Source organism: Zingiber officinale, chromosome 5B, assembly GCF_018446385.1.
Source record: "Zingiber officinale cultivar Zhangliang chromosome 5B, Zo_v1.1, whole genome shotgun sequence".
In the NCBI taxonomy this organism is placed as follows: Eukaryota; Viridiplantae; Streptophyta; class Magnoliopsida; order Zingiberales; family Zingiberaceae; genus Zingiber; species Zingiber officinale.
Window position 1 is genome coordinate 122560990 of NC_055995.1, and position 27122 is coordinate 122588111.

General features: G+C 38.4%; 3 protein-coding genes across 3 annotated transcripts; all 3 read right to left on the reverse strand.

The window, feature by feature from the left end:
- Window positions 1–1709: 1709 nt before the first annotated feature.
- Window positions 1710–3205, reverse strand: LOC121985735. Its single transcript, XM_042539351.1, has one exon. The coding sequence runs from the start codon at window positions 3188–3190 to the stop codon at window positions 1868–1870; it is 1323 nt and encodes a 440-aa protein (XP_042395285.1). The 5' UTR covers window positions 3191–3205; the 3' UTR covers window positions 1710–1867.
- A 935-nt stretch (window positions 3206–4140) lies between these two features.
- Window positions 4141–17394, reverse strand: LOC121985736 (COP9 signalosome complex subunit 5-like). The gene is made up of 10 exons (XM_042539352.1): window positions 17149–17394; window positions 14714–14839; window positions 14542–14629; window positions 13124–13209; window positions 12855–13052; window positions 5777–5973; window positions 4955–5113; window positions 4782–4862; window positions 4636–4690; window positions 4141–4572 (listed from the first exon to the last, which is right to left on the reverse strand). Exons 1-10 carry the CDS (start codon window positions 17257–17259, stop codon window positions 4381–4383), a joined length of 1293 nt encoding a protein of 430 aa, XP_042395286.1. The 5' UTR covers window positions 17260–17394; the 3' UTR covers window positions 4141–4380.
- A 1457-nt stretch (window positions 17395–18851) lies between these two features.
- LOC121985737 (pentatricopeptide repeat-containing protein At4g32450, mitochondrial-like) lies at window positions 18852–24094 on the reverse strand. The gene is made up of 3 exons (XM_042539353.1): window positions 23915–24094; window positions 21105–23779; window positions 18852–19094 (listed from the first exon to the last, which is right to left on the reverse strand). The coding sequence occupies exon 2, from the start codon at window positions 23697–23699 to the stop codon at window positions 21114–21116; it is 2586 nt and encodes an 861-aa protein (XP_042395287.1). The 5' UTR covers window positions 23700–23779; window positions 23915–24094; the 3' UTR covers window positions 18852–19094; window positions 21105–21113.
- Window positions 24095–27122: the final 3028 nt, after the last annotated feature.

The window sequence follows — 27122 nt, forward strand, 5'->3', positions numbered from 1 at the left end:
GCTTCCCCATACGTGTTGGTCGGCTTCTTGTTATTCTCTCAAGCGGATATTTTATCCGCTCGGTCAACATGTTCAACCGGTTGACCAGCGGCTGATGCTGCGGGTTCCTACGCTTGGCGCTCGACCAGCGCTTGTTGTTGTTGCTACTCCACTATGTTTGTCGCTCGAGCTTATATCAGCATGTCAAGCTCCTCTTGCGTCAACATCATCGTGGTGAATCGTCCAGTATCCTCCATCTTCTCGTTCGGATGTAGACTACGTTCGCACAGGCGACGCCAAAATGATCCTGTCCGAAAGCGGAAAGGTGGAAAGCTAGGGATGTGGTGACTTCACTGACCGTAGACCACGCTCCACTCTACAAAACAAGTAACGTCAGTGCCGAATTAGGGAAGGAGTCCCCGACGTTGGTTCTCCGACGCTCATGTCAATCACCAGAACTATAGAATAACTGTAGAACTAGCGCAAACAGTAATAACGCATACCTCCGCTGGTGATGGGCCCCCCTTTATATAAAGCCTTGGTGGGTGACGTGCACGCTTCTGGAAACATGGACGTGTTCTCCAATGTGTCGTATGAAAGGACCTGTCAGGAAAGTACCTCTGACAGCCTACATTAACAGGGCATGCATATCCCTAACAAGACAGTAGAAGCTTCTGCTATACGATCCGCTTATGGATCATGTCTCGTGCCAACGACACTATCTCTCAAAAGGATGTCGAGAGATACTATAGTGATCTCGTTGCTTGATCGAGCGGGATAGTCGCTTGGCCGGGACTTCTACGCTTTATCCCTAGCCAGTTCTCATTGCTTGGCCGAGCGGGGTAGCCGCTCGACTGGGACTCCTCCGTTCTGTCGGCCTCAGTTGCTCTTCCCTATGGTGACTATGTAGTAACAGGCCCTCCCTCGTTTAGACAAACTATCCGATCTCCTTTAGCATCCTGCTGCTCCGTACTAAGCGTCGGTTGTCTTACGTATCATCCCGAGCTGAACGGGTGGTATGCTCGGACATGTCTCCAGTTGATCGGGTCTTGATTGACTCAACCGACCATTACAATTATCCTCCGTTCAGTCTTTCAACATCCGAATATTGACTATCTTAACTTTGACCTCCACCTTAACAGTTGACCTGTACCAAATGGACCTCCCTATATATATATATCATTTAAAACGGCAACAGAAATAACTATACGGCAACATGTTAAAGAAATTATTTATCCAGATTTTTTTTCTGGCCAAACGATTAAAGGTCAATACTATAATAAACTATTTTTTTATGAGGATGTTGGTGGGCGCATGAGAATGAAAACACTTAAAAAGTAGACGTGCCAATGAAGAAAACCTCAAGGAGATTGACACAGCATCAGGAGAAGAAGGCAAGGATTCATTGTGCAAGCCTTAAGTTAGACCTAGAGAAGAATTCGAGGGAAAGGCAACCAATTGAATCCTCAGGCGTCCCGGCGGAGACAGGTTGTTGGCAGCTCTGCCACTTGTTCAACGGAAACTGCGTGCAGAGTGCGACGGTTACTTCGTTCCCTGAATTGTTTGCGATTCTTTTCCTTCCTTCACCTTTGACATGCATCTTATCGAGTATTTGCCGTGCTACTCTGTCCAACATTTATTTTTCGGGACAGCGACGTGGTAGAGAACAAAATTAGTAGGGCAATTGTTTTCGTCGACATTATGCAAAAGGCTTGTGATGCAAGAGAGAATTGAAATAAGGATACGGCAAGAGAATCTTGATTCATGACATTATGTACACAAATTGCAGGCACGACGAACTCGATCTTCACGCACACACGCACATACAGTTTAGTGCTACTGCAACTTATTCGCGTGCTTCCGATATGTGGAAATTTGCACACGGAATTCAAGCGGCGGAGAGGGAAGACCAGAGGGAACGGGAGAAGGTGGAGGAGAGGGCGATGCCGGCCATGTTAAGGCCGGTGGTGCCGCAGTCCGGCACGGGGACGCACGCCCACTTGCCCTGGGCCCGGTGGTAGGAGAGCCACGCCAGGTCCCAGCATCCCCTGCAGTTGGACATGAGCGCCATCCGCACCACGCCCTCCCGTTCCACCAGGCATCCCATCATCGCCGTGTACGGACGCCACCGCAGGGCTTCCACAATCGCCGCCGGCGCACTCGACGTCAACTCCCACTCCGTCCCGTCCTCGCTCAGCCCCAGCAGCTCCACGCCAGTAACCACGCGCGTCCTGGTAGTGCCGCCGCCTCCAGCGGTCTCCGACACCGACGAGCGCACCACCGCCACGTTTCCATCGCCGTACACGTGGAAACGGTCGCTTGTGTTGAATCCCACAGGCGGGCCCCCTTGGAAGCCAGCTGGGAACCTCGGGCGGTGCGCCAGTACCACTGCCGGCCCCTCCTCACCTCCGCCGCCGCACGATAGAACCACGCTTTCGAGCCCCAACTGAACCACGTTCAAGCAAACATCCCTTCTGCTGCCTATTCCCGTCGAGCCAGCCCCGGTCGGCTCCGGCTCAGCCTCGACCGCACGCCACGAGTCTGTTTCCGATCGATACTCGAAGAGCACAGAGCGGTTATGAACCATCTCCGCAAAGAGGAAGCGAAAGTGATCGACGCCGGAGGGATCGGCGACCAACTTCAACCCCGATCTCCTCCACGACGCGGTGCCGCGCGGCCCCATAGGGCTGGGCGGGATCCGCCGCACGGAGCGCGTGGCGATGTTGACCGCGACGAGCTCGCGGCGGCTGTTAGAGGCGAAAAGGAAGACGCCCCCGGAGGCAGCGAGGAAGTAGAGGTCCTCACCCGGGGCGACGGCCGCGCTCACGACAGGGATCTTGAACCACCGGCCGAAGCGGTCATTGAATCCGCGCAGTACGGAATCCCTAGGAGGCCTCTTCTTGTAGATGAACAGCCATCCGCCGCCGCGATCGGAGCGGAGATCGTAGAGGCGGCGGAAGTCGTGAGCGGAGACGAGAGAGGCGAGGGCCTTGGATACGGATCGGACACGGAGAAGCTCCGGGAGGGCGAGGCGGAAGAAGATCTCGTGGAGGAGCTCGGAGGGGAGAAGGCAGAGACCGACGGCAGTGGAGCCGCGATCGGCGTCCCTCATAATTTGGGGTGGAAGGAAGAGGGGTGGGTTGATGGGGCGATCCCCGAGGGGGAAGGGCTGGGGTTTGGGGGTATTTATGGAAAATAACGGCAGCAACATAGTGGCATCCTGGTCTCCGCGGTATTCTTCGCCGTATCAGCTTCGGAATTTCTCGTTTATGTTCTTTGTAACAAAGCGTGGTAAATTAAATAAGTGTACAACGGCAGCGTAGTTTATGTACTGCTAGTCTGCTACCTGCTTTATCGGTCTGCCTACGTTTTCCCCACCCACGACTAATCCACGATGCCCCCTTTTCAGTGTGCACCACTGCCTTCACCGTTACACTGCTCACCTACTCAGTCCGCTCGGCCTGATCGACCCGATCCGTGCAGTGGCTTTGACGATTGTAATCGTTTCTTTGTTGGTGGTGACGAAGATGCCATTTCATTAAAAAAAATTAACATATGGATTAGTTTAATAAGGCGAGACGGGTGACGATACGAAGCACGCGTGAAGTGGTATTGTTCGATGCTGTTTGTGCTCTCATAAAATACTAAGGAACCGCAGCAGGTTTTGGATTGGTTTCTGAATCGCTTAGTGACATCAGAATCTGAATAAACTAACCAAGACGTTGAGGAACACATTTGAGATTAAAATTTTCAAGAGTTTTTAGAAGGTAAATAAACTAAATCATTGGAAATATCGCCACTCGCCGGCCTTTACCTAACTTTTCCTCTATGGAACTCGATGAATCTTTGTCTTTCCAATTTCTTTACTTTTTCTTATGGAGGTAATGATGACGGCGCCGGCCAATCACCAGTCCAAACCAGCTCCAACTCTCCAAGTAAATTATGTCCCGTCGGAGCCAACCAAACAAAAATGGTTCAACTGCTCTCTCGATTGAATAGTTACTTGTCTTATTAATCGGTGATAAGGTTCGAAGCGAATTATCAAGTTGTTCATCTGCTGTCTAACAACTGGTTACTTATGACTGAGCGAGCCAATTAGCTGCAGCTGGTTCTGGGATAATTATAGTAGTTCATGTCGGATCAACATCTTATGCTAATCACTAAGAAAATAGGTTTTAAACGAATCCTCCACCTGATATCTTCATGGTTGAGAGCTGCTGTATGATTCCATTACCAGTTAATCTATAACAAACTACGCGTGCAAATATGCCCAAAGCTCCCGACGAGTTCCATAAAACTCAGGAAGAGATCGAGGTAGAAGAATACATGTTTGACAGTGAAATCAGAAGATCATTGTGAGGATTGACTATCCAAATGATCTTACTTCAGGATTGTATATAATCATGGAACCTTTCTCCTGCTGCCAATGCTACTGGGGCTCCTCGGACCAGCAGAATCCTGTGACTCCTTAGTCGTTGGAACGGCGGCACTGCTACGATTTCCACGATGGTGAGGATTCTCGGACTTAATGCCACTTTTCACACTTTGTGCGACCGACTCCAGAGATTTCGCCTCCTCCATTAGCGTAGCTAGCTGGTACAATAATGATGTATCAGTAAATAGCAAGCAACCATGAATTGGCATCTTCAAACTTACCTTGATTTCATTTTCCTTCAGACGGTCTTGCAGAATGCTGATTGCTGGGTTTAAGCTGCAAGGATTAAAATAACCAGCTCAAGTAAACAAGATTATAGTTCTCTGAGTTATCATAATGAAAGCAAAAGGATATGAAGATCACCTACCAATATTCCATCAGTTTACAAAGTGAAGCCTGATATGTAGAAGTGTGATGAATATAATTCAAGGGGTGTATTCTCCCGTCACTTGTTAAAACATGGAAGCAATTAAGCAAACACGAGTTATACGTTTCAACTAAAGATTGTAAAGGAGTTTGTGAATCTTGCAGAAATAGTACCGCATGTTTTGAAGTATGGCTTGCTTATATGCTGATCGTTCTTCCTCAAATAATACATGCTGCATGTCTGTAAATGATGACAAGGGAGAGTCGAGACTCCAGAGATATCTAGCTGGCAAAACTTGAAGTGGTACTTCCTTCCTAACATACTCTGCACCACTGTCAGCCAAGACAATTTAGAGAAATAAATTAGGAACCTTGTTAAGGTCAGCTTTTTATCAGCTTTTTGTGCTCCTGAGAATAAGAATGTATTAAGAGATTTCATGTGTTTCCAGAACCTTGTTGAGGTCATACATAATCCAATAGAAATCACAATTGACTAGCAAGCCATGTGAGCTAAAGGAGAGAAAGACAAAGGATGTTTAGAACCATTCACATTAAAAGCTTACTGTGCGCCTGCAAGCACATACAATGGAAAGCAAAACTGAATATGTAAAAGAAAATGAACTAAGAAAAATACATATAGAAGGAAAGTATGTCTGCTATGTTCAAAAATAGAACGCCTATAGTTATGCACAAGAAAATGTCAAGCCAACGTTTCCAATAAAAAATATATTGTGAATGACTTGATCTCTTGTGTCCAATGGTCAGGTACTAGAACTTCGTGCTTAAACAATTAATTCAATGCAAAATAGCTAGAAATTACTCTCAAGAAACCTATGAAGACATACAAATCAACACAAAATTCTAGTAATATAAAGTAACAACAGGTTGTCCAAGTTAATGAATGAATCATGGGACAAAAATTCCTACACGCGAGATCAAGTAAAAACCAATGGCACAAAAATGTCTGGCAGAAGCAAAATTCAATTTTCTAAATACCTCATATCCATGTTTGAACGATGCAATGCCTCCTGCATGCTTGGAGTCATATCGGAAGAATCTAAGCTGGCACCTGCATTAGTTACATTACCTTCATTGTAAACAGTCAGAGAGCTTTCTCTTGCCCTTTGCTTTGCCGAATAATCTACATCAGCATGAGAAAATAGTTCCCCTAGCTCTGGAGATCTTCCCCCGACCTAAAGAAAGCATGTTGCTTATGTCATATTATTAATTGGTGGAAGTTTCTCAACAAGTTAAGATCATTTGCTCACATAATAAGTTTTACTCAGTAGAAACATGCATCACAATGCAACAAAGTTCTACCGAACATAATATGTTACCGACTCTGCAAAAGAACAATACTAATAGCAAAACATTAAGAATGATAAGTTTTTCAAAACTCTCTAAATCCAAAAAAACACTTTAGTTTGAGAAGCCAAGTGCATTTTGGTGATCAGCCATTAAGTCACAGGTACAGTACCTAAAACTAAAATGTCAAGTATGAAAAAAAAAACTAATACAGCCATAACCACCCACGTGCACACACCCTCCCCCATACCTTCTCCTTGTTCCTTCCTCTTTTCTTCTCTTCCCCACCGAAGCCTCAAACCCCCCTCTCTTCTTCTTCTTTTCTCTTCTCCAAGGGCAATAAGCTTCCCCTCCTTGCTGTCTTGCTTCTCGGCAGCACTGTCGGAGCTCCTCGGAGTTTGCCGGAGCTCGCCAAACCACCAGAAAAAGAGGAGAAAACAAAACCCTAGTTGTCGTTCTCTTTTCTAGCTAAGCACAACAGCTACCGACGCTAGCTGTGGCCATCGCCAGAGTTCGCCGAGACAACACTGAAAAGGAAAAAGGTTTCCTCTCCCCATTCTATTCCAGCATCCTCTTTGTTTTCAGCCTTCCACAACTAACATTGTTGCCTTTCTTCTCCAACAGCCAAGAGCAACAACCCTAGTTGCTCTCTCCTTTTCCCCACCAACAGCAGCATCTTGCTGCCTTTTGTCTTCTCCAACCAGCAGCCTTAGCTGCTGTCCGTTCCTTGGCAGCACCACTAGAGTTTGCCGGAGTTCACCGGACTAGCTGAGACGGCCGGCGACGAAGAGAAAACAAAACCCTAGTTGCTGCCCTCTTTTTCCAGCAACCATAGTACCCATAGAAGGTATATTTTGGGTTGCTTTGTATTAAATTGATGTGCAGTTAGGAGGGCTATCTAGGTTAGAGAAGAGTTTTCATTTAGGAATGTGAAGTGGTACGAGATAGTGAGATCAAAAATAATGATCTAGTGGCTTCGAGTCGTAAATCATGTTCAGATTTTGTCATGATTTTATTATCATTTTGCTTATTTGAATTATTATATTTTGTAGATACGAGCTCGAGTGGAGCACGGTGACCTGCCGACACTCGAAGATTTTTGTTGTACATAAGGTGGATACATAACTCCGCCCATGATGACCAGTCATGGCCGGTCCCAAGCCCGGATAAAGGAAGAGGGTTGCGTTAGGTTGCCAGCCAGCGTCAAACTATGGCAAAATTTCATGAATGAATCCATTAAACTATTGTGCTAATGCTAGGTTGTTCCCCGGAAGGAACGCGTTGCAGGGTCCGACTGTAACGTCTCGGCAAGGACCGCTACATCTCCAGAACTCGGGTGTAGTGATAAATATGCAAGAGTTCGCGTTACAGGGTCCGACTGTAACGTCTCAGCAAGGACCGCTACATCTCCATGAGAACTTGGGTGTAGTGTTAAATAGGCAAGAGTTCTCACACCATAGGTTAGATAAGAACAAATATGATAGGAAAACTAATAATCTAAGATTTGGAACATGGAATATAGGAACTCTCACTGGTAAATCAATGGAGGTAGTAGATATGATGATTAGGAGAAAAATTAATATTTTATGTGTACAAGAGACAAAATGGACAGGTGAGAAGGCAAAGATGATAGAGAACTCGGGTTTTAAGTTATGGTACACTGGAAAGAGTAAAGCAAGAAATGGAGTGGGTATTATTGTAGATAGTTTGTTAAAGGATGAAGTTGTAGGAGTAGTTAGAAAAGGGGATAGAATTATAGCCCTTAAGATAATAGTGGCGAAAGAAACTATGAACATAATTAGCGTATATGCACCACAAGTAGGATTATATGAAGCTACCAAATTAAGATTTTGGGAGGACTTAGATGAAATATTACAAAATATTCCACGAAATGAAAGGATTTTAATAGGAGGTGATCTAAATGGCCGTGTCGGAGTGAAAAATGAGGAATATGAGAGAGTACATGGGAGTTATGGGTTTTGGAGCGGAAAGGAAAAATGAAAACTATGGATTCATATAGATATATTAGCCTTATATTAGTTTTAATTAAAAGAGAAAAAACAGTTACGTTCAAAAGTGGAATAATAAATCGTAAATTGACTTTCTTATGGTTAGGAAGAAGGATAGAAAGATTGTAAAGATTGCAAGATCATCCTAACTACCCAACATAGGGTAGTAGTGTTGGATATACGCCTCAATCATAGTATCAATAGAAGGAAAATATACATGACTTCTAAATTAAGTGATGGAAGTTAAAGAATGAGAAGCAAAGCATATTTAAAGAAAAGGTAAGAGTATAAACATTGGGTGAAATATACGGTGACTCTAATACTACATAGGATAAGATGATATCAAAGTTGAAAATAGCAGCCAAGAGTATAGTCGATGAGTCAAAGGGCATGCATTGCCAAGTAAAGAATTTTGGTGGTGGAATGAGAAAGTACCAAAGAAAGTAAAGGAAAAACGAACAACCGATAAGGAATAATATATATGTAAGAACGAAGAAAAATTAAAAAAATATACAATAGCCAAGAAAGAGACTAAGAAAGCAATGAATGAAACAAAAAAAATGAAACTTTTAAATGATTATATAGAAATTAGATACAAAAGAAGGGAAAAAGATAATTATAGAATAGTTAAAGTGAGAGAGAGAGGAAGACAGGATTTTATCCAAATAAGATATATTAAAGATGAATGACTACTAAGTAAATGATGGAGAAATAAAATAGTGATGGAAGAGGTATTTTCATTAACTTTTTAGTGAAGGTTTAGGTGACCAACTTAACTTAAATAACTTAAGTCGGTCAAATGAGGATAAAAATATAAATTTTTATCGTATAATTCAAACTTCATAAGTAAAACAAGTTTTAAATAAAATGAAAAATAGAAAAGTCATTGGACCAGATGATATTCCAATAGAAGAATATAGGTGTCTAGGGAAACAAGACATTGAATGACTTACAAAATTATTTAACATGATATTGAAAATAAAAAAATATAAAATGAGGGTAAGTACTCTAGTTCCTTTATATAAGAACAAGGGAGACATATAAAATTAGGGTATTAAACTAATGAGTCATACCATGAAACTTTGGGAAAAAGTAATAGAAAAAGATTAAGGAAGGAGGGAAGGAGAAAATCGGTTCATGCCTGGAAGGTCGACAATAGAAGCTATACATCTTCTGTAAAATTAATTGAAAAATATCGAGAGCAAAAACAAGTACACACGGTATTCATTGACTTAGAAAAGGCGTATGAGAGTCCCAAGAGAAATTATATGGAGAATTTTAGAAAAGAGAGGTGTTAGCGAACATATATTGAACTAATTAAGGATATGTATGAGGATGTAACGACAGAGTAAAGACTTGGTAGATGGTCAAGCATTTCCAATAAAGATAGGGTTACATCAAGGATCACTCTAAGTCCTTATCTTTTACATTAATTATGGACGAACTCGCACACATTCAAGACAAGTACCGTGCTTGTAGATGATATTATTTTGGTTGATGAAACACGTGAAGGCGTAAATGCTAAACTAGAATCTTGGAGGGAAACACTAGAAGGGAAAGGTTTTAAGCTTAGTAGATTAAAGACAGAATATATGAAATTTAAGTTTAACAATATTAGAAGTAATGAAACAATTGTTAAGACAGGAGAGGACGAGTGCCCGGAACCGAGAGATTTAAATATTTAGGATCATTTTTGCAAAACGATGGAGGGATTGAGAGAGATGTCTTACATAGAATACAAGCAGGATGGGTAAAATGGAGGGGAGCGTCGAGTGTTTTATGTGACCGTAAAGTACCTCTTAAACTTAAAGGTAAGTTCTATAAAACTGCAGTTAGGCCTGCTATGTTATATGGAGCTGAATGTTGGGCTATGACTCGAGCACATGAGCAGGAGATGAGAGTTGCAGAGATGAGGATGTTAAGGTGGATGTGTGGACATACGAGGATGGACAAAATAAGAATGAGAGCATTCGAGAGAAAGTCGGAGTTGCATCTATTAAGGAAAAACTCCGAGAGACACGTTTAAGATGGTACAAACATGTACTTAGACGACCAGTTAGGCGATGTGAAACTATGATAAACATGCATATAAAACGAGGAAGAGGAAGACCAAAAAAGACTTGGTTAGCAACAATAAAACAAGATAAAATTTATTTAAATATAGATGATGATATAATAGGAGATAGAGCTCAATGGCGTAAAAGGATTCATACAGCCGACCCCACCTAGTGGGAAAAGGCTTGGTTGTTGTATAAGGTGGATACATCTACTCTTGTATATTTCCTTGTGGATGAATAAATATATAAATTGGATTATGTATATGTTGTATCATTGTTTTCAAAATGGGGATTAAAGTGATATTATAAATAGCGAAATGGATTAAAATATTAAAATCATTGGAGGGTAAATAATTGATATTATTTCTTGTTCACATGTGGGATCATACTGGGATTTATTTGGGAAGGGTTGTTTTTAAAATTAAAGAAATATTCTGAATTACTCTTCTGTTGATACCTTGTCTTTTTGACTTGCTTGACCTTTCATACTCCATGCTTTTGATACTCTATCTGTTGATACTTGTAGCTTTTATATGTGGACCCTATAATGATAAATTAACAGACTTGATACGAAAATATTACCTTGATTAACCATTCAATATGAAAAGAGAATAATCATGATAAATGGATAAATATAATCATAAAGGTGAAATAATAAAGATGGTAAATGAAGAATATTAAAAAGTGAAGACGGTGAGCTTAGCTTTGCATCAGAACTTTATATTAGAGTACTGGGCCGCCCACATATTATTGTGGTAGCGCGGCGGCCCGTGGTCCAGAGTACCTAACCGTACACCCGAGGCGTGGTGGCGTGATGTAGCCCTCGGTCAGTGTTTATTATGTCTTCCACCGGTGAGGGCTGATAGCCCGTACGTCAAATGACGTATGCGACAATCTTATACTCTGAGGAGACTTTTAGCCTATCCATGTGATATTACACTCTGATGATATTGACTCAAGTGATTCACTTTTTAGTTGATTTATCAGATTTAGACTATCAATATATATGTTGATATTACTATGATAACTTGTATACCGATTGATTAAATAATAAGATTGAAGAATTGTTTTTAATTGATGATGACAAATGGTGATAAGGTAAAGATCCTAAACTCTAATATAAAAATTTTACCTGATTATAGATAATGAGAAGATAATTATACATATATATGTATAAATGTAGAACTTTAAGAATAACCTAAAGTTGTAACAAAAGATTGTGAATTACTCTATTTCTCTGACTTCTTAAACAAGATTAAATTCATGCACATATTTCTTGAGTATCCACTTAGCCATTTGGCTAACTTTCTACATTTCTTGGCCTCTAGTTTTGCAAGCACAGGGATCCTTTTGATATTGTAGTTGATTTTGGACTTCCATAGGGTTGCTCAGAGATCTCGACGTGCTGATTTTCTGGTTTGTTTTACTTTTGTTTCTTTGTATTTACGTTCTGAAATTTTATTCCAAATGTCGTTGATCTGTATAGTCTTGTAGTCTACGAAAAACTAAGACATATATATAAATTTGATACATTTCTTGGTTATTCTGTTTGGATAGTTCTTAGGATTTCTTATATTATATTGTCACCGAGTGGGGTACCGGGAACTATACCCCCGGGGCGTGACATAGAAAGTGAGTCACTAAAGTAAACAGATAAAGAAGTGTAAAATCTTAACTGTTTGTCAATGAGCAGCACTATAATAAGGCAGTAAACCATGCTATAACTACTAGTTTCTGCACCATATGTAACTGACTCAGCATTTATGTTTTTCCATGCACAAACTACACAGTAGCGCGTGATGTTTTTCACCCCAGATTGATTTAAACAAAATAAATAGGTACATTATTCATCAAAGGGCAATGGTAAAAGGCTGCATGAATCATATCCATCCATTAAACTCTATCAAAGGATATATCACTAGTAAACAAGATTTTACTGAACAAAAATAATAGTTCACTAGGCAAAGCCATCCCACATCTATTTTAATCTAGTATTAACATAAACAGCTGGCTGAAGGCTAATACTTGATGGAAATTTATACTTATAGGAGATTTGCAAGTTACACCAATAACTATTCTAACAGTAATAACTAAAATAACTTTTACCACATCAATGTAGTTTTAAGTACTCCTTTCACAGAAACTGATCACAATAATTGCCTAGAAACCATGCCACAAGTTTTTTCTAAATCAATAAAAACTATTGCAAATCCTCCGTTTTTCATAATTTCCATCACTTGTCTTATGAGACAAGTACTGTCCTCTTTTGACATAAATCCTAATTGATTTTGTAGATTTTGCAACAATCATTTCACCCTCTTCTTCTTTCTTCGTTCACTCTTTTCCAAAATTCATGATGTGATTCAACCATGAAAGAGAAAATTAGAGTTGTGCCTATAGTAGGGGATCAAACTCAATAGCATAGGAGGATCCATATAGCCATCCCCACTTAGTAGGATAAAGGCTTGGTTGTTGTTGTACTCATTAACTTAAATGCAAATATAATCCTCTAGGAAGGATTTATGCATAAAAAACATATTTTAGTGCATCATAACTATGGATAAAATTGCAAATCAACAATATAAATACATAGATAATAAGATAAAGGCATCCTGTCATGTAATAGGTTTATTAGGAACTGTGTTCAGAAGTAGAAAACAAACTGGCTTTGATGGGCAAAAAAAACTGAATTCCACATGTTACCCTAGTACTTTTGGATGCTCTAGAATCTCCAGTATCCTGTTCAGTGTTCTTGATTAAACTGGAATTGAATGGTGACATGCTATTCTCCGAGGAAGTCCAAGATGTTTCGACTTCTATGATGGAGCTGTTGGTATTCAATGGAACTTGTCTCTGTTTTCCATCCATAGATTGGAAAGCAATTACTTGAATTCTTCCCACCTGTAAAAAATTACATCTGGTATCAAGCTAAATGAAGCTCTATGTTGTAGAATGGTCAGTATACTACAGACCTTCAGGGAATCTTCACTATAACAAGAAAATATCAAACCAAGGAAACCATTGTCCAGAAGTTGATACATTGCCTGAGTTCTAACATCTGCAGATGGCAAACTCAAGTCCAATATGTCAATGATAAATTTGAGAAGAAAAAATAAGTTAAATCAGCATGTATCACATAAATCAAATCACACACATGTTCTCCATAATTCAAGGTACAAAAGTAGAAAAACTTGATACATTATCTTATGGATATGTACACCACAGAAGAATATATCAGATGGACAATCTGCTAATATATTCTTCAAAAAATTGTTTCCCATTCATGTGTTATTAACACACGAATTGGATACATTTATATACAGAATTTTCTTATAGATGAAAATTTAGAGGTGCAAGATTTTTTTGGAGAAAAGGTGACCTGAGATGCAACAGTTACTTCAAGAAGCGTATTGTTTTAAGCTAACCCATTTCTTCCTTGGTTCATGACATGCATGAACCAATCACTCTGAATCTACAACAGATGCATAGACAACTATGCGTGGGAACCTTGGAGATAAAGACTGAGCTTCTAGCACTTGACATCATGAATAAATTGGTCTTTATTGGAGTTTGTAACGTGGACGACTGCAGAAGCACGCACTAGCTTGTGTCAACGTTATCAAAGGTAGAAGTTGTGAGGAGTCGGTGAGCATGAGCTACTATGGTGGTGGTCCACATGATGGAAAATCTCGGTGTCGATGTTTGCTGACTTGCAGTGTTGCTAGATAGGAGAAAAATGATCATTATGCTAGCTTTTGCAGCTTGTCAAAGGAGGAGGTAGCTTAAGCGTGATGATCAAGAGCAGAGATGAGCGTGCTTAATTCAAAAGAAGCATAAACAAAGGCATTAGGATGATGGCTCACATGGGTGCTTTTTCTCTGAGTGAGCTAAGGTGTAGAGAAGGATGGTCGCAGGATTGTTGCAAACAGATTTAAAGTCATCAAGGTGGCTTCCTTGTCAAGGAATCCTAAGAGCAGTAGCAAATGAAAATACGGCAGCGCTGCTGCACTGCACAGGAGGGAATCCAAGTACTGCTGGTTTAAACAGAAAAGAGAGGTTGGGATTAAGCTGAGAGATTTATTGATGCATGAAGGTTATGTTGCAATTTGAAGTGAGCATAGGCATAAGAATAGAACCAAGAGAAGGGTCCCATCCACTACATCATGGATGTTGCCTCCCCTTTCATAACCCTGATCTTTGATACAAAACTGAAAGAAAAATGGCTGATTTATAAAAATAAACAATCACGCTTATATATAAGACCTTGGCATAATAATTAATATAGTAATTCTGCATGAGGACCATATATTCTAATGGAAATACATTTATAGCGAGTTGGACAAAGTACAGTCAGTTATGGCACAATCAGCAATTAAAAATTTCAGCTTACCTACATGAGATGGAAGGACTGTAATGTGAGGATGAGAATGGTACCAGCCAATGACCCTTGTTGTTTTTCCTGTTACCAAAGTCATTCTGTGCTAAAAGGTCAAGTTTCACACTCAAAGGTCACCATACATTAGAAACAAGAAATTAGTAATGAAGAAACAGATGATGGATATCTCAGCTTGAGCTGAAGCAGCAGCAAGCAACTCCGGATTAGTCTCCACACGGTCTTTACGACGGTCAGATCGCATCTGTGGTGATGCTCCCCAGATAAGTGCAGTTGCATGACCACCATCTGAATACTACAATATCTGGAGTCAGAATATGAACTAAAGATAACTAGCTAAAAAATAAAGCAAACGTAAAGATAAATAAAATTATAATTGTGACACAGAGCTAACATGCAAAGTATCCATACAAACTCACAAGACCCAAGAGTGCCATCGTATGACGCAGAAAATTATCAATGACAAAAATAATACAAACATACAGGTAATTGAATCAGTTGTGCCAAAGTAAGAGGCAACAATTTCACCCAAACAGTTGGGAATGCGCTCTTCGGTTCTGTTAAAGACATTATCCTTTTCTTTTTCCAGGAACAACAACAGCTTGCATAACTAGTGAGCATATGGACAAAAATTCAGTCTTTATCATTTGCGTCAAAGGAACTATGGATATTGGAGCTTCAATTTCTTAATACATATTGCAATTTTCTCAACTACCAAAGTAACTGATGTGTGACAGAATTTGCCAACAATTCATTTAACCACTTAACATATCCCAAAATTGCTGTTTTGTTTCGGATTCAAAAGACAAATCCTGGTTCAAGTTTACCAAAAATCTCAACAAAAAAGCACTCAAGGATCATGATGATCTTGGTAAACAAACTACTGGCAGAAGACTTGCATGATTCCATTGTACAGCAACTTCAAACTATAATTATCTTGATAAGTCACCTTACCGTATTTGAGGCTCCTAGTGTAATTTTTTTATCAAATTTTTTAAAAGCATATGCAAATGGTATAAAGCCTCTATGTGGATCATACAAAGCCAATATTAAAAAAAACATAAAAAAATTATATTGACAATAATGCATAAATTGCCTATAATAATATGAATAAATTTATCGTTACTATTGGTTATAGTTGATTCACTAAGCGCTTGTCCTAAAAGCTCGAGTGGTAAAGAAAAAGACCAATTTATATTTATATTTATATTTACAATGGACCACCACACTTGACCATATAGGACCAATAGTGTGGAATCTCCTAACTTTAATACGGAAGCTCATATCCACATCATAACTTAGAGGTAGGAGATTTTTTTTTTTTTGACACGGGAAGGATTTGTACCCTAGATCTCCTACTCTAATACCATTTTAAAGTATATGATTAATCACTTATCCCAAGAGCATGGAAATAGACTGTTTTAGATTTATTAATAGACCGCCGCACTTGACCATGTACAGCCAATGAGTGTGGAATCTCCTAGCATCAATAATTACAATATCAAAAAATGACCCAAACAAATAAATACAAAATGAAATTAACATAAATGGCTTAACATGTCAATCAAGTCAACTTAAGTAATCAGTAATTCCACATAAAACACTCTACATTACCAACATGTCCTTAACATGCAAATGTAGGCCTAAGGAAGGCCAGAAGTGGAAGGTCAGAGAACAATGTGAACAAGTCCTACATTGCACATTTCCACAAATTCCTTTGAAAGAAATTCAGCAACGCATGGATAAAGTCATAAATTGAACCCACTAAATTTTCCCTATGTATGAATAAAAGCATCAGTGCTTGTCCCAAGCCTGGATTAGAAGGGCTGAAGAGTGAAGTTAGACTTTAACAGACATCCTACAAAATATCTAAATACAATCAATATGGAATGTAGTTGTATGTCTTGGATAGAGTTTAGTAGAGGGATAAGTTCCGTGTAACTGACCTAAAATAGTTGGGTTTATAGGTTTCGTTTCAATAAGTTGGCTTTCATGACAGATTAAAACCCACAGTATCTTTAAGAAGAAGAAGTAACGGTGAACACCCAATCTACAACCTAACTCTTAATCACGAAATGGAAGTTCCTTGAACAACTCCCAACTCACTAGATAAATGCCCCACGTACAAATGAACTGAGCAAAGTTCCAGAAATCACGTCATTAAGAAATCTTAACCAAGTTGAACTCCACTAAAATAGTGCCGCTACCCACAAGCCAAAAGGAGAAATTTTGCACCTGATGAAATATATGAAATGGCGGTGCCCAAAATGGAGCTTCGTATTTTGACCTAAAGTGATCCTGGTTCATCTACTCGTGAAAAATAGCACTACGTTAAAAGTTAATCAAAACCCTAGTGACCAGAGCGCCATCCACAATACGATCAAATGAACAAATGGATCATCGATTATTTCCTACATCTCAAGAAAGAGAGAAATCAACAGGCTTTTCTACGATTTCTACAAATCCATTTTTAAAAATAAAATACTGATGAGATTAGAGAAAGAAACCCCGCCGGAACATTGAAGCCCACGAGAACAGATCCTAAATACATATACTAGAAAAAGAGGATTGCAAAGGGGGCGGGGGAGGAGGTGGATGGTTTACTTGGATATCACCGAGGAGGAGGCCCATGATCTCCTCGGTCTCGGTGGTCAGTGCGTGGGTGAGACAAGTGAGCCACACCTCCTCCGCCATCTTCACCGACCCTAGCGACATGGCCCGGCGGATCTTGCAATGGCGGAATCCGTCGCCGTTTACTCGCTCTCAGGATGGATTTCCGCAGACGAAAGAAGAAGAAATATTTAAAAGCATATCAATTTTACTTCCACTAGCTATACGATAGATCTTGTCGCAGCTGGTTTTTTTGGGCGTAATATTGCCAACTTTCTATTATCATCCGCAATCTTTAGAGTATTCTCTAAACACTCTTATTTGCTGTGGGAGGATTGAACCTGTTTCCGCAAGGACAACATATAGAGAAAATTTTATTTTGCTACCTAGAATTTTATGTATTTTTAAAATGCGCCAGCGTATTTGAATTATCATCGTTTCATCTTTTATTATGTTGTCCGGATACCTCCCGGTATTAACATTTATTAGTAAAAATGAAGAAGGCAAACTTTGCTGGAACTTTTCAATCGTAATTTAAATTTTACATACAGTTTTCATATTTAAAAAAAAATATTTTCACTCCCTAATTAAATATAATGGACACTAATTTATCTAATTATTTTTCATATTTTTTAAATACAAAAAACTTAAAAATGAATATAATTCCTCTTAAATTCAGCACATTAAATTAGAATCTAATATATTTTTTTATCAAATTGAGCATGATTTTTTTTCACCTTAATTGGATGAAAAATATATCAGATTCTTTTTTAATTGTGCTCAATTAGATGAAAAATATACTAGATTCTTTTTAAATAATACTAAATTTATGAGAAATTATATTAAGTGGAAAAAAAGATGAACTCAATTTGATAGAAAATATACTCGATTCTAATTTAAAGTGTTGAATTTAGTAGAAATTATACTTATTTTTAAATTTTTGGTACTTAAAAAATATGAAGGATAATTTTGATAAAAAATATACTCAATTCTAGTTTAAAATGTTGAATTTAATAAAAATTATATTTATTTTTAGATTTTTTGTATTAAAAAATATCAATGGCAAATAGATAACGATGTTTACATGAAAAAGTTAAAGTAAATAAAATTTTACATCCGGTGAATGAAAATAAAATTGCTTTTAACATAAAAAAATACATGCAAAATTAAAATTATGATTGAGAATTTTTTTCCAATTAACCCAAAGAATAATCTCGAGTTAATTTGCAAATCAGCTTGCAAAGGGATGTTTGTGTAAGAGATTTAAGCTAGAAGATCAAATTATGATTTAAAAATCTTTAGAGGGCATTTTAAACAGCAACTAGATTCTACCTAAACTTTAAATTTTGTTTGGCAATTAAACAGCACCTAGATTCTACCTGTTTAAAATTTGTTTGGCAATAAAACAACACCTAGATTCTACCTAAACTTTAAACTTAAGTACTAGTGTAGGATCAATAATTAATTATCGAATACCTATTCCTAATTTCCACTGTTTTATTAAATTTCATCCCAAAATAAAATCAAATCAGCAACTATAAATATTTAATAATTATTATATATTAATAAATTTAACTTCCATTTTTTTGGAAATCAGGAAGATTTTTTTTTAAAAAAAAATGCACTGGTACGTTCTCTAAATAACAAGTTTGCGTATTTATATTCATCTGAGTTCAATTAGCCGGGTTACTAATCTCTGCTTCCAAAGAAGATTTCTTCGACCAGCAACATCTGATACAATATAAATAAGAATCAAAATTTGGTATACAAACTAACAATCTAGCGAAATATCCTCATCAGAGTAAATTGCCTCCTCCCAATAAATTATCGAACTCTAGCTTGATATCTGTAACATGCTCCACCGCTGCTCCAAAGGCGACGATAAATAACTTGTTCTTGCGACAATAATCTTGTCCTTCTCAGCAATCTGTCTCTGCAATCTGTTGTATCGGAATAGGCTAATCAGTATACTTCCAAGAACTCATAAGACACGAGGCAAAACAAAATCAGCTCAAAAGGTTAAGAGAGAGAACACAAAAGAACCTTAGCAAGTTGTCAAACATAACTTTTCACCAGTGATTTAAAGCAATTAGATGGATGGAGAATCAATCCACTAGAAGAGAAAAACTGCAATCTGCACATGTTCGAGAGATTTTGAAGGTTTCTATCCTAAACTGAGTGGGTAGGGCAACCATTTCAATAGGAAAGGTGCATGGAACAAGAATATATACTGCTTTCTCAAGATATTTTGTAGAGTTTGTATCCACATTTTACTGAGCATATGCAGCACATGGGAAAAGAAAAGAACTCCCAAAAAGCAAATAAATATTAGTAATACAAAAAAAGAGGGGGGAAAAACAAGTATGTAATGTGTAGTGAAATAGAGTTGTGGAATAATAATTGTGTTTCAAGCACGAAAAATAATTAGTTGTTGGCAGTTTGAAAGCTACTTAACATTTTTAGTGTAAGTTACCACAATGAGAAATCAAGAAACAACAACAATGTTCAAAAGAACAGAAGTACAAGCAAAGTAGATGAAATAAAAGGAATGATAGTACAGATGAGAAAAGAATATTAAATGAATGATAACATAAATTCAAACAATCAAAAGTTACTGCATCAAAGAATTATTCATAGGGTTTGAGCCAGATTCCAACTTATTCATAGGGTTGTCCCAAATAGTTGAGACAAAAACGGTAAGACAAAAAATTAGAAAATTATTATATCATAATTCTTTGGTATTGTACCTAGCTGTGAATCATCAAAGAAATTACCCTCCCACAGAATAACAGTGCTTTAATTTTCTGTATCACATAACTTGCCTTGCTGTATAGGATCACAAAACTACCTAAAATAGCTCTAAATTTCAGCTGAACGTTTAGTCCTCAAAGTTTCATTTCTTGATCGAAAGATCAATGAAAAGCCCAACCACTATGAATGACAAAATGACAATTGAGAAACAAGGGAAAGATCAGGAACATAAAACAATGGGAAGATCATTCCCTGGCTTTCCTCCACAATGCTGCTTTTGCCCGAGTCAATTGCAACTGATAAGTTCATAGAAACAACTAAAAGTTCAAATCAATTGATTCATCTGAATATTAATTATGAATCTAAGTTTGTAATAAAAAATTATTCCACCTCTCCTTCCGTATATGTGAATTCTTTCCTATGAACTTTCTCTGCCTTAATAGGAAACATTGTGTTAGGGAGGAAATGAGCACTAACAAGCAATCAATGACTTATATAGAATTCAAATCGTGTACTTGAATCATGAAAGTGGCAAATATCATGCTGGAGGTATAGAAGGTTGATTGTGCAATTCGATGTGTCACATATGCTTTCAAGCAGGTTGAGCTGCTAGATGATCTTGCCAAGCGTACAAGAAGCAACAGAACCTTGATGAGGATGAATGGATAACATCCCTGTTTGAGGTGATTCAGGAAAAGATTAGAGCAAGTTGGTCTCTTCCCCGACCTGAAAAGGTGTTCTACTGAGTCAATCAGATGTTGACCAAGTGATTCCCAATGAAATTATCTCAACTCCAGACTTCAAAAAATTGTGAATCATTCTTCTAAGAACCCAATAAGTTCAATCTGTTATAATAATAAGAATTGCATCCCTAGAAGCTGATGTCTAATAGGTACAGTCCTAACATACTCAAGAGAATCCATGTATTGGGATTGGATCAATTTTGTCCAATTTGTTTTCTAACATAAAGTATAGAATAAATCTAGCTTTATCTTTTTGGTACAAGTGATCACTAAATAACATTTAACAATGTAAAACATCAGCACAAATGATTTAATTAAGCATTATTTAATAAGTAATAACTAAGAAGAACTTAAGTAGTAATAAGAAAATACCAATTAAAAAAAAAGAACTTAACATTTACAAGTATCAGGTTTGTCAAAAATTTAAGAAAAACAACCTAAGCCGTGGAAGATTACCTGTTAAGATTACCAATAATCTTTGCATGAGCATACTCCATTCTCAAAATGATGAAATCTCTTAGCATCTCTTGCAATGATTAGTCTTCCAACTAGCTTTGATATGATTTTCAAAGCATTATGACAATCTCCACAAACACGAAGATTTTTCATAATCTTAATATCTGATCGAACAGAGGAAGTCATAAGGGCATAAGAAAGAGCCAGCCTCTCACTGTGAGCAAGTAAAGCATCCTCCTTAGATTCCTGGTCAACATCATGGAGCACAAATCTTGTGTCTGGCACATATCCAGCCTCCTTCATTTGTTGTTGCAAACATCTTAGCTGTGCATAAAGTTTGTCATTTTCAGGATGAGATCTGTCTCCTGCTCTGTATTCACGAATTCTGCTCTTAAGTTGAAGACCCTTCTTCTTTTCTTTCTCCTTTGCCAAGTCTGAATCTTTCACAAGCAACAGACCCTTCTTAGATTGTTCATTTAGCCTAGAAGCATCTAAATGCTCTACAACCTTAGCACATAGATCCCCTAGTTCCAAATTTCCATTTAATCTAGAAAGAGTCATTAGTGTTTCCCAAATATCAATACTCGGCTCACATGGCATCTGGTGAATGAATTCAAGAGCTTCTTCCAAATATCCTGCTCTCCCAAGCATATCTACAATGCCAAGATAATGTTCCATGCCAGGAGCAATACCAAAATCTTTTTCCATTGATGCAAAGTGTAACAGTCCTTCCTCAATAGCTCCTAGACAACCACAGACATAAAAAATTGATACAAACAATCCTCCATCAGGTGCCAACTCTTTCTGTTTAAACCCGGTGAACATTTCAATTGCATCCTCTCCGTGCCCATTATTTGCAAGACCCATTATCATGGTCTCCCAAGATGTCAAATTTCGATGAGGCATATTATCAAATAACTGAAAAGCATCAGATGTTGAACTGCATTTGAAGTACATATCCAAAATCTTGTTGTTTACTCTAACCTCAACATTTTCAAATCTTTGTAATATGTGGCTATGTAATTTTCTTGCTTCTTCTATAAACTTGTCATCATCACATGCTACCATCAAATTCAAATACCTTGGAAGGTCCACCATAAACCCATTCTTCTCAAGCATAGCCAACACTTCCATTGCTTCTTTCATCTTCTTTTCTTTGCAAAGCTCGTCCAGTTCATCAATTGTACCTTTGTATCTACTAGAATAGCCAATTTCAGCAGATCCAATAGAAGATTCAGAAGTATTTTGTCCTGCTGAATTACCAGAGAAAGCAGAGTTCTGATGAACTACAGGAGGATTCTCTCTTTGATATCCAGCATGGTCATACAAAATGTCAGTTGGCATTTCTTTTAAAAACCCATGTGACCTTTGATGAATATTTCCTTCTCTATCTGTATAAGTTCCTTTCTGGTTATTTGGAAAAGTTCCAGCTGTGTTATCCAGACAATTAGGATTTGGATCATGTTGCACATTTCCTGGATTGTGTCCATATTTTTCATTGCCGTAGCGTGGATATGTGCCCGAGGGTTTTGGATATCTCTCTCCATAATGGCCACTAGGATCTTGATATAATTCCTCCCTTCTATGACATTCTTTCCGATTTCCATATGATTCACCATTGGCTATGGTGTTATGGCCACGAACAACATTTGAACTATTGGAAAAACCTTCTTGTTGGGCATCTCCACCATGTATGCTAGGATTATGTGCCCAAGTTCCTGCTCTGTTATCCAGACAATTAGAATTTGGATCATGTTGCACATTCCCTGGATTATGTCCATATTTTTCATTACCAAAGCTTGAATATGTGCCGAAGCGTTCTGGATATCTCTCTCCATAATGGCCACTAGGATCTTGATATGATCCTTCCCTTCTATGCCATTCTTTCCCATTTCCATATGATTCGACATTTGTTATATGGCCAGGAACAACATTTGAATGATGCAAAATACCTTCCTGTCGGACATCTACACCATGGATGCTAGGATTCTGGTGGAACTCTGCCGTGTTATTTTGGTAATGCCAACTTGTTTGTGGACTATGGTAGTGCTGATTAGTAAAAGCACTTGTACTGTGCCCGCCAGGTCTAGAATAGCCCTGATTGTATCCATCAGAATTGACAGAAAATTCATGTTTGTTTCTCCATTCCTTGCTAGTGGAACTCGCAGGCACAGTGCTGCTAGTGTCGCATCCATTTGAGTTTGAACTGAACTCCCCGTGGATGCCACTTCTGTGGTAATTTAACCGTTCATGACTATAAGTTGGAGTTCCTCCCGCCTCTCCACTCCTGTAGCCATCTGGACCCTGATACATACCAGTGGGAAACGATGGAGGGGAGTTGTAATGGGGTTCACTGACACTCTCCCGGTGGGCATAGTGGTCAGGTGGAAAATCATTTCTTTGAGTAGCAGTGCTTAGCCAACGAAGGTACAGGGGTGTAGAAAGTGCGTTGTGGGCAAAATTCTCATGCAAACTCCCAGGGTTTCGCAGAGGAAGTCGGAGAGAATATGCGAGAAATGAAGGAGAATACAATCGAACCTGAAATAACAGAGACAGGGAACTCTTGGCGAGGATCGGTATCTTATTCTTGAACATTATACGCCGCCTTCCAGTCAGTTCGAATATATTGCCTTCGACAAGAACAATTGAGAGCCCGAGTGAACAAGGACAGTAAACTGGCTCCTTCGAAACAAAACCAATCAGAAGCCTGCCAATAATTAAGCAAAACTTGCAGAACGGATAAACAACGAGCAAAAAATTAACAAAAGAAGAAAAAGGAAAAAAAACTCAAGCTTGAGTTCGGAAAATACCTAACAAGTGGAGCGAGAAGACGGAGGCGTCGTCAGTCAACCTGTCCTTGCTGCCATCATCATGAACCAGGAAGAGGGGCAGATCTAGTTCGGCGGCGCCGCCGCCGACAGCAGGTAAAATGAGAGGAGAAAGTCTAGCGTTGGCGGCGGCGAGGGAGGTACGGAATGTGGAACGGAAGGGGTTATTAATGGGGTTAGGGTTGTTTACGAAAAAGACACTTTTAATAGTAATATTTGGTAAATATTTGGCAAAAGACAATACGTTTGCCCTGCGCCCTGGTCAATCTACCTTAGAATCAATACGAAGAAAGTAAATTATGATAACTAAGAAGACAAGTAGCAGGTGAGGTGGATTTACACGGATTGCGGGGATTTACGTCCCGTCAGTTTCGATATTCAACCTCAAGACCTTATGTGACAATCAACATAGCACTTACCAACTCAGCTAAGCCCCTGGGATAAAATTTTGGTAAATATTGTCAGGATGGAAGATATACCAATTTTTTTTACCGTAGATTACTTTAATTTCAAAATTACTCATTACGTAACTACTTCCATTCTTGCCTCATTTATTTTCTAAATGTCGTCGTAAGTACTTCTTGATTTATTTTAATGGCCGATAGAAAATTCCTATAAGATCGGATCGATCACCTCAGGCTCAATATTACTCAGTCTGATTATTCATTTTTTTAGTTACTTTTCAACTGAGTATTAGTCTAATCGAATTTTTTTAGTCAGTTTTAATTTATTTTTATTAAAAAAAACTTTGCTCTCAATATATTAGGTCAAATTGATATTTGAGAGCATTTTTAGAACCACAAGAACTAAACAAACACATAAGAACTAGATTCGTATCATTAATGTTTGAGGATATGAATATAATTATAAGAACTAGACGAACTCATATGATCTAGTTTCATGTTATTTTAAGCACACTAGGTCCATTAATCAATTTGGTCAAATGAATCTTAAAAGTTTCAGCCAAAATCGATTGATGGACCTAAAGAGCTCAGCATGATATGAAATTAAATTCTATAAGTTTGGTCTAGTTCTTATGATTATATTCATGCCTTCAAACATCAATTTGACCTAATATATTGAGAACAATTATTTTTTGAACATGAATTAGTTTTTCGGACATATTCATATTTTAAAATCATTGCTCTTAGTATATTGAATCAAATTAATGTTTAAGGACAATTTTATAATCATAAGAATTGATTTCGTGTCATTCCGAGATCTCTAAGTCCATCAGCCGATTTTGGCTGAAACCGATCGATGGACTTAGAGACCTTGGAAATGACACGAAACTAATTCCTATGTATTTGTCTAATTCTCATGATTATAAAAATGTCCTCAAATATCAATTTGACTAAATATATTAAGAACGGTAATTTTTTAAATACAAATTAGACAAAATCGACTAAAAAATCAACTCAACGGCTAAAAAAGGCACTCGATCGGGAATAGTAATAGGGGTAAAAATGAAAGTGAATATATGATTTAGTAATTTTAAAATTAGGATACGTGACTTGGTAATTTGGGAAATTTGTCTATATGGTTTGGTAAAAAGCTGAAGATATATTATGGTGGGAAGAAGTTGAGGTATAAAACTGGTTCGACTGCCTACTGTAGGATCGGAAAAAACACTAGAGGGGGGCAGCAGAAGAATAAGAAACAATGCTAACACGATCAAGTTTTTTTACTTGGTTCGGAGCCTTTAACGACTCTTATTCCAAGGTTCGCACTCGTCAAGTGCTTTCGTTGGGCAATCCACTAATAATTCGAAATGGTTACAAATTTCAAGTGCAAGAACTATATATAAAAATTACCGACAATAAAAGAAACTAATTAAAGCTGAAGTTCGGTTGTCGGTGGAGCATAGCAGCGTTGCGAGAGCCTTTTCGGAGCACCAAATAGCAGAGAAGGTCGTTGCAGTTGTTGTTCTTAAACTCCAGGTCGAAGGCCTTTAAATAGGTCCATTCCAAATGTCTGAAACCCCTCCGGGCACCTGGACCACGTGGCTTGGCCAATCGACACGCTCCACGTAAGCTTGTGGATCGATTTTCGGGTCCGGGTGCCTGACTGAGTTCGAGATCCCAGATCGCCTGGGCGCCCAGACCGCTTGGGAACCCACGCCCCTGCCCAGGCGAGCCTGCTCCGGACGCCTGGACCAACTCCGGGTGCTTAGACCATTTTCTTCAGCAAGAAAAGGTTACTCCAAGCAATCAAAAAATAGATTCTATCTTGCAAAACAGAGTTAGCACAACATAATAGATTATGAATAGTAATTAGATCCTGTCTTTTCGAGACCAGGATCTAGTCAAGGTCTCAGCTTAAATTTCCTAAATGGACCTAAGCTGGACTGAATCCTATAGTCCCCTCAATGGGGAATGCATCCTCACTGGATCTCTCCTTCAATTGCTTACCTTTATTTACCACTTGCAGTCGCTCGACTTGCCGCTAACCCACCAGGTCTTCCCGCTAGTTGTCAGGTCCGCAGACCCAACTGGACTTCGGTCAGTTGTCAGGTCTGCAGACCCAATCGGACTTCCTGCCATATATCGGCCCTGCGGACCTATCTGGACTTCGCACCAGCTATCAGGCCTCGCGGACCTAGCTGGATTTAGCCTATTTGTCATACATCAAAACCAGACTGTTAATGCAATCTGCACCAACAATCTCCCCCCTTTTGATGTAATGACAACCTGGGTTAAAGTTAGAAAAAAAAATACAATAAAGTAATAAAGTATAAAATGTTTTAAAAGTTAATTCAATTTTTCTAACTTAACTCACTATCCTCCCCCTTTAGCATACATCAAAAAATTAAGGCATAATGCATAAAAAAGTGAGAAAATATTGCAAGCAAGTTTCAAAGAGTTATGGCAATGTAAGAAATTTTGAATACTAATTACTTTAAATAATTAGGATTTAGGGTTAATTAGAGGGAGGAATAAATATTTTGAGAAATTTTGCAAGTAAGATTTCAAAAGTAATATCTTTTAAAAAATATTTTGAGAAATTTTACAAGTAAGATTTTCAAAAGTAATAACTTTTCAAAAATATTTTCAAGTTGTTTTTCAAAATGATTTTCAAAAATTCAAAGTTTTCTAAGTAAGACTTTCAAAAAAAAATGGAGAGAAATATCTAAGTAATATTTTCAAAGGAAGTTTAAAGCAAAACTTGAGTTATGTATATAAGAGCATTG